Source organism: Cryptomeria japonica, chromosome 11 (assembly GCF_030272615.1).
Source record: "Cryptomeria japonica chromosome 11, Sugi_1.0, whole genome shotgun sequence".
Lineage (NCBI taxonomy): Eukaryota > Viridiplantae > Streptophyta > Pinopsida > Cupressales > Cupressaceae > Cryptomeria > Cryptomeria japonica.
Genome location: NC_081415.1, coordinates 108,360,764 through 108,374,445, shown reverse-complemented (window position 1 = coordinate 108,374,445; position 13,682 = coordinate 108,360,764). Strand labels below are relative to the sequence as shown.

The window sequence follows — 13,682 nt, the reverse complement described above, 5'->3', positions numbered from 1 at the left end:
AAGTGCCTTGATCTATCTTATCCTAGGGCCTCTGCTTGAGTGTATCCTCTTAAGTAGTTTCCTAATTGGCAACGTATGTTCTATCACAGAATTGTCAATCCTAGCCCTATTTGATATTTTAGTCTTCCCTAGAGGACTTGCTTGAGTGTATCCTCTCAGCAACTTATCCAATTGACAACGTATGTTCATCACATAACTGCTGATTTGGCCTAGAAGACATAAACACGCTTTCATTACATAAACATGCTTACATATTGCACAGACGTGCCTGGCACAAACACAGACGCACCTAAGCATTTTTCGACCTTGTTTGACATATTCTAAAATGCATTTATTGCACTACCTAAGATACATTAATGACAACATTTATTACAACAAAGTACAAGGAGGTTTTGCGGTACTCACCAGCTCTCCGGCATCTGCTAGCCTCTGAAATTGGTGAACGCGATCGAATCTGTGCACCAATGCCATCGCTGCTGACTGTTGCTGCTCTATTCTCTCTCTGCACTCTGATCTCTTGGATGTGTGGATGACAATGAGGATGTTTTCCCCTCATGGTCTATCTTATAGACTGCCCTAGCCTTAGCCCTAGCCCTAGTCTCCCGTGTCAGTCTTCATTATCTTGTGACTCTGTCACTCTATCCAATCAGTCCATTCTAGCCTTTCTTTCTTATCGAGAGATTGTCTACGATCTTTCCAGACATTTTCATCCAATCTCTCGAGGGGGCATATCATTCCCACCTTGGGGCAACTTTGTATCAGTTCATATTATCTTCTTTGAAACAACGCGACAAGCTGCATTGTTTCAAAGAGGGGCAAAATGTAGACAGCTAAAATTATCTAGTCTAATTAAATAAATATCCTTATTTATTTAATTATTTTAGCCTAATTCTTCTATTAATTAAATAAATCATTATTTATTTAATTAATTCATTTATCCTCTTCTAGCCTTATTTCTCATTTAAATAAATACATTTATTTATTTAAATTATCCTTTTTCCTAAATTAAATAAATATTTTACTTATTTAATTGATCCCACTTCCTCTATTAATTAAATAAATGTTTATTTATTTAATTAATTCATTAACCTTTTCTACCTATGACACATGTCATTCATCTCTTAATTCATACACTACTGTTGGTGTAAATAATTATTCATCATGGATATTATTACACTTACTTGAGTTTACTTAGGACAATGCATTTCATAGAAGTTTGGATATGAGACACTTGGGTGTTTGTGCCACATTGGGATAGTGTGTGTAGGAGAAATTCTACCTTTTTTGGTGTTGATCTTGTTATTACACTATCATATCCACTTATAGTGGAGTGATAATTCCACCTTCGGTGGGTGATCCACCTCATGTGGAATATTATATTATTTCTCCTACCTACCCACACCTATTTCCTACATACCCTTGTTTCTTATTGAGCCACATGTCATGTTTGTGTGCTCATACATCCATATGGCCTTGCCTATATAAGCAGACCTCTATTCATTGTATGTAACTATTGAATCATTAATTTTTGATCATCTTCTATTGATGAGAATACAGTTTATTCTTGTCCTATATTGTGTCTCTATTTTGTACATTTCATTGAGCTATTGATCTTGGCAAAATCCAACATGGTATCAGAGCCATTGGGGCTTCATTGATTCATCTTGAAGAGGCATTATTGCGACGTCAAGAGGAAGATCTAAGGAGCAGAATCTTTTGGAGGCGTCCTAGACCAGATCTGACCTCGCCATTGCGTCCGGAAGGCCGTTTCCATGAAGTTTGGTTATAAAGTTGGCCTATTTTGGTGAGAATTTTTTTTTTTTTGATGATGTTTTCGATTTTTTTCAGAAAATGCAGTTTTTGGTGACTGTCCCTGAGTAATCCCAGTTTTTGCAACTTCAGAGGCTTCGTTTGGGGTCATCCGACCTCCTTTTTAGGTGCCGTTTTTTTTGAAAGTGCGTATTTTTTCATCTACTTTCACATGATGCTATCAGATTGATGTCATTGTAAGTAGAAATTGTACTTTCAGATTTTGGCCATTTTTGGCTCTCTTGGTACTTGTATATTTGCTTGAATCTCAGTTAGATTCATTGCACTATTGATTGAAGTCTCTTGTATCTCATTTGGGAAGTTGTAAAATTTGCATCATAAGTCCACTTTGCCTTGTTTTGCAAGTGGCTCATTGTAATCGCACTAAGTATAAAGTGCCAAAATCATCACTTTAGGGGGGGTACTTTGATTGATTGAATTTGGGGGGTATCTCTTGTGCTTTTTTGCTCTTGTGTTCCTTCCTTTTTGCTGCTATGGGTTCTTCTAAGTTTCCTCTCTTAACTCCACATAATTATGCTACTTGGAAAATTGATGCATGGAGTAAACTTATGGAAAAAGGACTCACTCATTACACTGATGGAACTATTGTTGCTCCCGCTGATCCAGTTGGTCACTTAGATTGGCTCACTAAAAATATCATGGCAATTGGTACCTTAAGAAAGTATGTATCAAAGGATCTCATTTTTCATATTGAGAAATGTACTCTAATCAAGGATGCTTGGCAAAAGTTTCAAGACTTGTATGGTCAAGTTGATGAGATTAGGGGATATCAAATTGATAGTGATCTCACCATGTTAGATCCCAAGAATTTTGATACTATACAAGATTATGTCACTAAGGCAAATGAGTTGAGGGCACAACTCAAAGATTGTGGCATTGATAAGAAGGATACTCAATTGATATTTAACTTGATAGGGAAGCTTCCACAAGAATATGCAGCATTTGTTTCTAGTTTCCAAACTCATAGGATGACAATGGGTTCAAGCTACAAAATGCCTACATTTGATGCTTTCAATGAAATGTTGATGATGGAACAAACTAAGTTGATAAGCATGGGCATTCTTAAGGCTTCTTCTAAGTCTCAAGCATTAGTGGCAAATCAAGGGAACAAAGGAAATCAAGGAAAGGACAACTCAAACAAGAAGAAATGGCAATCAAAGCCTAAAGGAAAAGCACCATCTTCTCCACAACAAGGAGATTCATCCTCTTCCAAGAGAGATAATTCACCAAAGAGGGAGTGACCTACTTGTGCTTATTGTAAAAAGATTGGTCATGAGGAGCATCGTTGCTATTCTACAAAGATTGATGAGCTCACACATATCATCAAAAAGCATAACATTGATTTGCCTAAAGTCTACAAGAAGGACGATTCATCAACTTCCACTTCCTCACATTCAAAAGGAAAAGGGCAAGCATTCATGGCTTCTACAAGTGGGAAGACTCACTCTTTTGAAACAAGAAAAGGAAAAGCTCTATGTGCTACTATCAGTCATGATTTAGAGAGATGGCTTCTAGATTCAGGGGCTTCTCATCATATGGCATATTCACAGTCTATGTTCTCTACATTTGAGCCTTGCACCATGCCACAGATTTTGATGGGCAATCATACATACATGGATGTGATTGGGAAAGGATCTATTGACATTGGGGATAACTCCTTCAATGATGTGTTGTGTGTACCCCACTTGACAAACAATCTCCTTTCTATCTATCAAATCACACATGGCACAACTAAGAGAGTTGTGGAGTTCACACCTGACTCAGTTTTCATTAGAGACATGGAGACTAGAGCTATCATTGCAACTGGGGTGGTTGATCATGCATCTCGGCTATACTCCTTTTCAGATTTTGTTGATGATGATGATTTCACATTTTATGATTCTACACATGATGATCACACTTATTGTGATGATTCAGATTTTGAGGAGAACTTTGGACACTTGAACATGGGGATTCTCACATGTAACCCCGTTCTTGAGTCTTGTATTTCATCTTCTCATATTGACATCACATGACCTATTGCACCAATTTTGCCTTCATATGATTTAGATAGTGCGAGAGTTTTGCCTTCATATGATTCAGTGCAGCAGGATATTCATTGTCTTCCAGCTTCAGATTCATGGGATGATTACTTGACAGATATTGCAGGTTTATTTGTGGAATCCTACATTGTAGATTTGGGAGACATCATTGATGACATTCATCTTCTCTTTGATGAAGGTGATCCTTCTTCGATTGTTGCGAGGGCACACTCTGACCCTCTTGTTCATTCTCTACATGATCATTCTTTCGAGGTTGACATGATTGTGGATACTTATGTACAATAGTTGGAGGAGGTCTCTTTATGCTTTGAGGAGACACATGAGTCTTTGGATATTGTTCTACATTCATCTTCACTAGATGTTGGAGTGCCTTTTTCAGCAGTGTGGCACAGTTTACCACCTTTGGAAAGGGTATCTTTTAGCATCGACATGGGGACACTTGAGTAGTTTTCAGAGATTCCTTTCATCATGAGTTTTCTTCATACATCTTCCCTTCATGATTGGGGAGACTTCATGGATACACCTTTGGTTTTGTTTCTTCCTAAGGGGAGGAATGTTGTTCGATGTTCGTGGAGCAGTTTCTTCATACATTGAGCTTCTTCCATTGGTGCAGATTCTCCATTGAGGGGGGGTCACAGTTTGACTTCTATTCTTCTCTCATATGGGGGGGACTTTTTCCTCACATGGGGTTTTGTTCCTCACATACTTCTTTGAGAGTTTTTGTATAGCTTTCTTCTCTCTTTTTGGGGGAGGGTTTTTTCCCATTGGGTTTTTCTCTCTTTCCCCACTTTGTGAGAGATTTCATTGCATTGGTTTTCATGCATTTGCATTTGTACATGGGTACCTAACATGGCCTAGTAGCCGGGACCCATCTTGCATTGCTTAGTTGCATTGTAGACTTAAGTGCATTCCCCTAAGTTGCACTTAAGGGGGGGTGTTGGTGTAAATAATTATTCATCATGGATATTATTACACTTACTTAAGTTTACTTAGGACAATGCATTTCATAGTAGTTTGGATATGAGACACTTGGGTGTTTGTGCCACATTGGGATAGTGTGTGTAGGAGAAATTCCACCTTTTTTGGTGTTGATCTTGTTATTACACTATCATATCCACTTATAGTGGAGTGATAATTCCACCTTTGGTGGGTGATCCACCTCATGTGGAATATTATATTATTTCTCCTACCTACCCTTGTTTCTTATTGAGCCACATGTCATGTTTGTGTGCTCATACATCCATATGGCCTTGCCTATATAAGCAGGCCTCTATTCATTGTATGTAACTATTGAATCATTAATTTTTGATCATCTTCTATTGATGAGAATACAGTTTATTCTTGTCCTATATTGTGTCTCTATTTTGTACATTTCATTGAGCTCTTGATCTTGGCAAAATCCAACAACTACCTACCCTCTTATTATTTTATTATTTTCTTTACCTACCCTCTAATCATAGCCGACCTCTTTTACACCTCTCAATCTTATCCCTCCATTTCTTATAGTGTCTTCTATATAAGGAGATGCTTCCTTCATTATCAAACCCTCACTATGCATTCAGCCTCGATGATTACTCGACTACACTACGCTTTTGAACTTTCATATGCAATCTTACTTGCAACCACATTTCCATTCTTTGTTGAGCTCTTGTGCACATATAAAATGTGATAGCAAATATATCAAGAAAGATCAATGGAGATAGGAAGAATGGAGATCCAAACCCTATTAGACATGTGATGGTATAATCTTTGTGATTTCATTTGATTTGCATTGTCTTAGGTAATCTTCATATGTTATGGTGGATCTTTGTTGTTGTTAGGCTAGGATTTTGTGGTTGAATTCATTTAGTCTTTCAATATTGTTAATCCACTTTCACCATAAACATTAACATTCAAAAAGACCTTGCCTTGAAAGAAAAAGAAAGTTTGATTAACAAGAACAAAACTTTGGAACAATTGATTTATGATTTGAAACTACAGCTAGAAGAGCAAAAGAAAATGACAGAAGTAACAAAATTTGAGTTGATATCCATGGATGAAGAATGTAAAAAATTTAAGCCTGAAATTGTAAAGCTTAGAAAGAAACTTGAGAAATATGACAATACCAGATTAGAAGACATGTTGAGAAAACATAGAAAATCCAATAATGGTAGTGGTCTGGGTTTTAAAGTTGGACAATGTTCTAATGCTTGTGATAATAAGTCTTTGCATGACATATTCAAACCTGAAAGCAAAGGTACAGATTTAAACAATCACACAAAGGACAATAAAACCTCTCAAAAACCATCAAAGTCTAATCATAAATCTTTCTTAAAAAAGACAGGTTCAAATATGTATGTAAGAGGACAAATGAACATGTTCAAAAGTCCATCATTTGCTGGTAAAAGGTTTTCTTTCAGATTTAACTCATATTTTGTTAGTCATTGCTTCTATTGCAATCAAATTGGGCATATAATGAATGACTGCAAAATTGCTTTGAGAAGGTATTCAAGAATTGGTTTTGGAAATTATTTTTATAGAATGAAACTAAGATGTTTCATTTGCAATAACATTGGTCATGTGAGGAAAGATTGCGGACATGTAGTTGGAAAGACAAATGAAAAAAATGTTCCCAATTCTGAAATAGTTGTGAAAACAAACTTAAAGACAAATAAAGTTTGGAAACGAAAGATGATAATAAATATTTTTGAGTCTCTATTTGTTCAAGCTGTCTTTCATACCAAAAGGAGAGATTTATGCGTGATAGATAGTGGCTATTCAAGCTACATGAATAGTGATAGGAAGAAATTTATTAAATTGGATAATTATGAAGGAGGTTCTGTAAGTTTTGGTGATGATTCCTCTAGAAAAATTAAAGGTGTAGGATCTCTATTGTTGAATGAAAATATGTCTATTCATGACGCGTACTTTGTTTAAGGACTAAATCATAATCTCCTAAGTTTTAGTCAACTTTGTGATAATGGTTACAATGAGCTATTTAATGATCAAGGCTATGAAATAAAAGAAAAATTGAGAAAGGTGGTTGTAGCTGGTAAAAGAACCAAAGGGAATATTTACAATCTAAAAGATATCACAAATTCTAATGAACATGATAATATTTGTCTTATGGGACAGGTTGAGGAAGGATGGTTATGGTACAAAAGACTTGGACACTTAACTTTTGACAATCTATTCAAGATGAGCAAGTATCACAATGTGAGAGGTATGCCACTCATTGAGAAAGATGCACATAGTGTTTGTGAGGGATGTCAACATGGAAAATAAACAAAGATAAGTTTTTCCTCAAAAGAACATTCATCTACTAGACCTTTACAACTTGTTCACACTGATTTGTGTGGTCCTACTAGAATAAGGTCAATCAATGTATGCTTTTTGTAGATGATTATACCAGAATGACTTGGGTAGAATTTTTGAGACATAAGTCTGAAGATTTTGATAGGTTTAAGGTGTTTAGAAATTTGGTGGAGAAAGAGTCAAATTTGAAGATAAAATGTTTGCGGTTAGATAAGGGTTGAGAGTATACCTCAAAAGAGTTTGAGAAATATTGTGAACAACATGGAATCAAGAGACAATATGCTATTGCAAAAACAACTCAACAAAATGGGGTGGTAGAGAGGAAAAACAAGACAGTAAAGGAGATGGCAAGATCAATGTTAGATGAAGCCAAGTTACTTGATATGTATAGGAAGGAAGATGTTCATATAGCAATTTACACTTTGCATATAGCTCAATTGAGGGTCAAAACCAAGTATACTCCATATGAATTGTGGTTTGGTAAGCCTGTATCTGTTAAGCACTTTAGATTTTTTGGTAGCAAATGCTTTATTAAAAGACATGATGAAAGCTTAGGAAGTTTTGAATCACTCTGTGATGATGGTATAGTTTTGGATTATTCCTCACATAGTAAGGCATATAAGTGCTTTAACAAAAGGTTGAAAAGAATTATTGAAAGTGCTCATGTTAAAGTTGATGAGAAAGTGCAGGTTAATCAAGAAATGCAGGTGGATAAAGATACTCTTGGAGAAGTTGAAAAGGAAAGTATTGAATCATTTTCTGAAATTGAAATAGAAGTAGTTAAAGAAGAAAAGGGAACATCAAATGAATCATTGGAGGTAGCAAACAAATCAGCTCTCGTAGTAGGAAGAATAGGGTCAAAAACTCAATTAAAGACATTGACAAAATATCATCCATAAGAACAAATCATTGGAGACAAAGAGGCAGGTATACAAACAAGGAGAAAGACTGCAAGTTTAGGTGAGCAGGCTAATCTATGTTTATTATCAAAAATAGAACCTAAAAACTATACTGAAGCTAGTAAGGATGTATTTTGGATTAAAGCTATGGAAGAGGAGTTAGGGCAGATTGAAAATAATAAAACATGGGAATTAGTCCCTAGGCCTGAAGATAAAAATGTAATAGGAGCAAAATGGGTCTTTAGAAACAAGTTGGATGAGAATGGAAAAATTGTAAGGAATAAGTCTAGACTTATTTTTAAAGGGTACTCTCAAATTGAAGGTATTGATTTTAGTGAAACCTTTGCACCTGTGGCTAGACTTGAGGCCATCAGGATTTTCTTAGCTTTTTCAATCTATAAAGATTTTAAAATATATCAAATGAATGTTAAAACAAGTTTTCTCAATGGGTATCTTCATGAAGAAGTATATATGGAACAACCTAAAGGTTTCCAATGCAAAGAGAATCCTAACTTTGTTTACAGGTTGAAAAAGGCTCTTTATGGCTTAAAACAAGCCCCTATAGCATGGTACTCTAGGTTGGATAGGCATCTTGTGGAAAATGGGTTTACAAAAGGAGAAGTGGATAATAATTTGTATGTTAAGATAGAAGGTGATGATGTTCTTCTTGTGGTAGTTGTATATGTAGATGACATTGTATTTTGGTTGTAACAATAATAACATGAGTAAAATGTTTTCAGAACTCGTGCAATTTGAATTTGAAATGTCTAATGCTGGGGGAATTTTCTTATTTTATTGGATTGTAGGTCTCATAGTTGGACAAAGGTGTTTTCCTATCTTAGACCAAGTATGCAAAAAAAATGTTACACAAATTTCACATGGAAGAATGTAAACCAGTTGGCACACCAATGATGACAGGCTGCAATCTAAGTAAGTTTGATGAATCACCAAGTGTGGGTCAAACTGAATATAGATCCATGATAAGTAGTGTTCTTTATCTGACAACATCTAGGCTTGACATTATGCAATCTATTGGTTTAGTTGCAAGATACTAGTCCCCTCCTAAAGAGTTTCATGTTAATGCAATGAAAAGGATTTTTAGGTACATTAAAGGGACAATGGACTACGACCTGTGATATCCTAGGCATAATGATTCCTCTCTTACTACTTATACTGACTTTGACTGGGCAGGTTGTCTTGATGACAGAAAAAGTACTTCAGTTGCAACATTCTTATTGGGTAATAGACTTATATGTTGGTGAAGTAAAAAACAAGCATCAGTCTCCTTGTCAATAACAAAAGCAAAATATATTGCTGCTTGTTCTTGTTGTACACAATTGCTTTGGATGATACAAACTTTGTCATATATGAAGGTAAAAGTGTCTAAACCTGTCTCAATTTTTTGTGACAATAATAGTGCAATTAGTATTTCCAAAAATCTAGTCATGCACTCACGAACCAAGCATATTGATATAAGCTATCATTTCTTAAGGGAGCATCTATTAACTGGTGATGTTGTTTTGAAGTATGTTGCAACTATTGATCCACTGGCGGACATATTCACAAAAACTTTATCCAAAGGTGTGTTTGAAAACTTGAGATGACATTTAGGGGTCGTACCCATCTCTTCTATCACTTAGCTCCTTCCAAAGTGGCTTGGTTTTAGGGGGAGTTCTTATTGGTCTATTATTTCTTTCCTGAAACCTATTACTGCCCCCCATTGTCATTTCTATCAAAAAGGGGGAGAAGGGGGAGTCATATGGTTGGTTTTGACATTAATGCCAAAGGGGGAGTTTGTTGACCCTTGGCATAAGGTTTTCTTATTGATGTGAAAAAGGCAATGTGCATCTTCTCAAGTGTCAGGATGACACTCATTTGATATCTTAGCTTGGTTCACATATGATATCTGAGGTTTACATATGAGTTTGGTTTGGTATGCACACATTGAAGGGTATTGAGGGTATATCTTGTCATCATACCCTTTGATTAGGGTTGGCATTCTTGTGACTAAAGAAAAGGTGTATCGAACATATTATTTGTGAAATCCTAGCTACAGTTTCACTTGGTCAGCTCTGGAGTTATTGGGCAAAGAACTTCTATTTCGGTGTTTTAGTGAGATGTTGAAGTTGTCCTAGCAAAGTCGACTTTTGGTGTGAGATACAATTTCAAGAAGACATTTCTAACCACTAGTCGATGTTGTAGTTCTTATTGATAAAGGTTATGTCAAGGAGACTTTGCAGTCATCTTGCCAAAGTATTTGATTTCAGTGTGACTAAATGTTTCGGTAAGACCTTTTTTGCTCATAGTTGACATTATATTCTTCACCAATAAGCCTATGTCGGTACAACATTGGATCGGTCTTGGTGAAGTGCTATTTGGGAATATTAATGAGATTCAATGTGGTCTTGGAGATAAATGATATCGAAGTAACTTTAAAGTTTGGTAGTTCTTATGAAGCATCTTGCCGACATGCTTACCTTCTTTGATGAGCAGTTGAGTGGACAGTAAGGTCCTTAGGTTTAGACTCGTATTGAATTTGCTAAGTTGTCTAATGATGTTTGGTCAAACCATTTGATTGGTCCAAGATGGATTTACAAGTCTCTTTGATGTTTGATAGGTTTGACAGTTGACAGTTGAATCGATCATGGAAACTGAATCGATGAAAACAAAAGTAAAATATATAATCCTCTGAAGAAATAGTTGTAGATGACGATGATGGTATTGATGTTCTAATTGGTGGTAGTTTTATGATTGAGAATAACATAAAGATCTTCTAAAAAGGAGAACAGTGAATGTGTAGTTCGTTGATATGAGAAATTGCAGAACTAATACTTGTATTATATCAATGTGAATTGTATTGAAACAAAGTAACCCTCTAAGTCATATTCTTCAAAGTTTACTGTTGGTAGGTGATTGATGTTCCTTGGAGTTTGTGCTCCTAAAAATCTTGTAAAGAGTTGATGCTCTTGAAATTAGTACTATAAATTTTTGCTAGTGAAGCTTAAAACAAAAACTAGTTCATAGTGGTTTTTCACCTTTAAGGGTTTTCCACTAAAATTTTAGTGTCATTGTGTTGAATTCTTAATCTGAATCTCTTGTTTGTTATTAATACTATTTTATATTCTGTTGCAAAGATTAATCATATTTTTTAAAGTTTTAATTGTCTTAAATTGTTAGCTGATTCACCCCTCTCAGTGATCCTAGTATTCTAACAACACATTCTTCCAGTTGCACCCTCTTGCACCTTGATACAAAGACTTCTCCTTCACATCCGCCAAGCAGAACGTTACAGAAAATATCTTTAAAGACTAAAAATTGAAGAAACACTCTGTAAAATAGCTTCCCTAGCTTACAATTGAGTGAATATGTTTCCTTGGGAGTTCACATTCCTTGAAACTTCGTGATCAAAACTTTTGTCAAAGAAAGTTTGTAATTGAAAATCTCAATATCATCTGCTGCTCATTTCAATCACAATCTCAGGATACTCTGTGGAACCGGTTGGTTAAAAGAAGGTCTGAAAATTCTTCTAAATGCACACAACCCAAGTGTAGACTCTTCTACATATCTGCTTCTCTTGTAGGCCTGCATAGCCAAGAAAGAACAAGCATTTTTAGAGGGAAAACAAATCCACACGCACATCAACGAAAGAGCATTTCCATTTAGTGCAAGCATACTCCTACAAAATACCATTATCAACCTGTATGATAAGTGTGTAAGTCTATTTGATGCGCGGAAAGTGTTTGACGAAATACCTCAACCAAATATATTTTCATGGAACATGATAATTGCAGCTTACAAAAGACATGGACTTCCTCAAGAGGCATTGACATTGTTTCACCAAATGCAAGTTCCTAAAGGTTATCTCCGTATTGGTCAATCTTCCTCAAACCTTTGGCCTTTTGGCCGAACAGGTGTACAACCTGATCAGTACACTTTCTCCATTGTTTTACCCATTTGCGCCAACATGGCATCTCTACAACATAGTTTTCAGATCCACAAAAGAGTTACTAGATGTGGGTTTCAATCTAATATTATTGTGATGATTAGTGTAATAGACATGTATGCAAAATGTGGAAGCATTCACAAGGCACGCAGATTGTTGACAAAATGGCTCAACGAAACGTTGTGTCGTGGACTGCTATGATAACATGATATGCTCAAAGTGGTGTTGTTGATGAGGCTTTGACGATTTTTGAAGAGATGCCTCAGAGAGATTTGGTCTCATGGACTGCTATGATTGTAGGTTATGCTCAAAATGGGCTTGCTGACAAGGCTTTGGAATTTTTTGAGAAAATGGAATTGGCAGGTGTAAGGCCAGACTCATCAACCTTTGCCACTATTCTTTTAGTTTGTGCCAAGATTGGAGTTTTGGATCAAGGTATGAAGATACATCAACGAATAGCTGAATGTGGAATTTATCTGGTTGTAGTTGTGACTGCCTTGGTAGACATGTATGCAAAATGCGGAAGCAAAGACGAAACCAACACATGACTAAGTTTGAACCTTGAAGGAATACCTCAACAAAATGTCGTATCATGTAATATGATGATTGTGGGATATACACAAAATGGGCTTGTTGATAAAGCCTTGAACATTTTTAAGGAGATGCAGTTAATGGGTATTGTTAGTCCCCCTCGATTTTCATTAAAATTTCAAACACGGAGGTCGCCTTTTGGTCTTTCTTTTCCCTTTCGGTCATATATTTTCTTTCTTTGAACCCGAGTCATTGAATCTTTTAAAAGTTCAAGGTTCAAGGTTCAAAGTTCAAAACACACTTTAAATAATTTTTCTTCGCAACTTTGTTCTATTTTAAGGCGAGCGCTTTGTCGCAATTTGTGTTGAACTTGAACCGTTGAACCTTTTTGGTTCAAGGTTCAAGGTTCAAAGTTAGTCATGCGTCGGTTTCGTCTTTGCTCATAAATTGTTATTTGTCTTGTTGCGTAGTTGGTGTTTTGTGTTATTTCTCATTTTTGAACTTGAACCTTTGAATCTCTTGGTTCTTTGTTCAAGGTTCAAAGTTTGAATTCTTAAAGACTAAAAAGTTCTATGCAAAATTGATACATGCATCATAAAGTAAATGTGGCAGCGAGAAAAAAGAATATTTCGGGAATTCAAAATGTTAGTTTCTAAAATTATGATAAGCAATCATGATAATTCGTGAGTTGTGTGATGAAGTGATCCTAAATTAAATGCATATGTGCTATACGTCAAATCACGCGATAGCTCACATGAACTTGCTTAATTAGTATAGCCAGCTAAGTCTTGAGTGTGATTTTGTCTATCTTTGTTGCGGAAACTAGTAATTGTTTCTAGAATTTTCCTCAGTAGTAACGCAAGTAGGAAAAATTGGAGGTATTGTGTTTGCACGGAGAAGCTTTCCAAGAATTTGCTATTGAGACCAGGTTAGTTTAAGTCATTCTCTCTCCTGGTGTATTTTCTTATTCTGGAAACTAGCTGTCGTTCGTTCTTCTTTGTTGTGTATACAATTCAATGCATCCCTCTAATTGTTTGTTGAAAATGAGAGGGGCCATAATGAGGCCTACTTTGCCAAAACTAGGCCCCACTTCTTGCCTGGTTAGTTCACTCCCAGAAATGGGAGATACTTCATTAGCTCTAG

At 35.9% G+C, this 13,682-nt stretch overlaps 1 protein-coding gene across 1 annotated transcript; it reads left to right on the top strand.

Moving 5' to 3' along the window:
• Positions 1-7,510: 7,510 nt before the first annotated feature.
• LOC131037642 (pentatricopeptide repeat-containing protein At4g18840-like) lies at positions 7,511-12,556 on the top strand. The gene is made up of 3 exons (XM_057969829.1): positions 7,511-7,984; positions 11,646-11,992; positions 12,229-12,556. Exons 1-3 carry the CDS (start codon positions 7,511-7,513, stop codon positions 12,554-12,556), a joined length of 1,149 nt encoding a protein of 382 aa, XP_057825812.1.
• The last annotated feature ends 1,126 nt before the right edge of the window (positions 12,557-13,682 follow it).

What these genes read in the sequence shown, in the direction of transcription:
- LOC131037642 (XM_057969829.1), top strand. Translation starts at nt 7,511, where the DNA reads ATGGCAAGATCAATGTTAGATGAAGCCAAGTTACTTGATATGTATAGG. An exon ending in CATCAAATGAATCATTGGAG is followed by an intron (nt 7,985 to 11,645) that starts GTAGCAAACAAA and finishes CTTCTCTTGTAG; the next exon opens with GCCTGCATAGCCAAGAAAGA. An exon ending in ACAGGTGTACAACCTGATCA is followed by an intron (nt 11,993 to 12,228) that starts GTACACTTTCTC and finishes ATATGCTCAAAG; the next exon opens with TGGTGTTGTTGATGAGGCTT.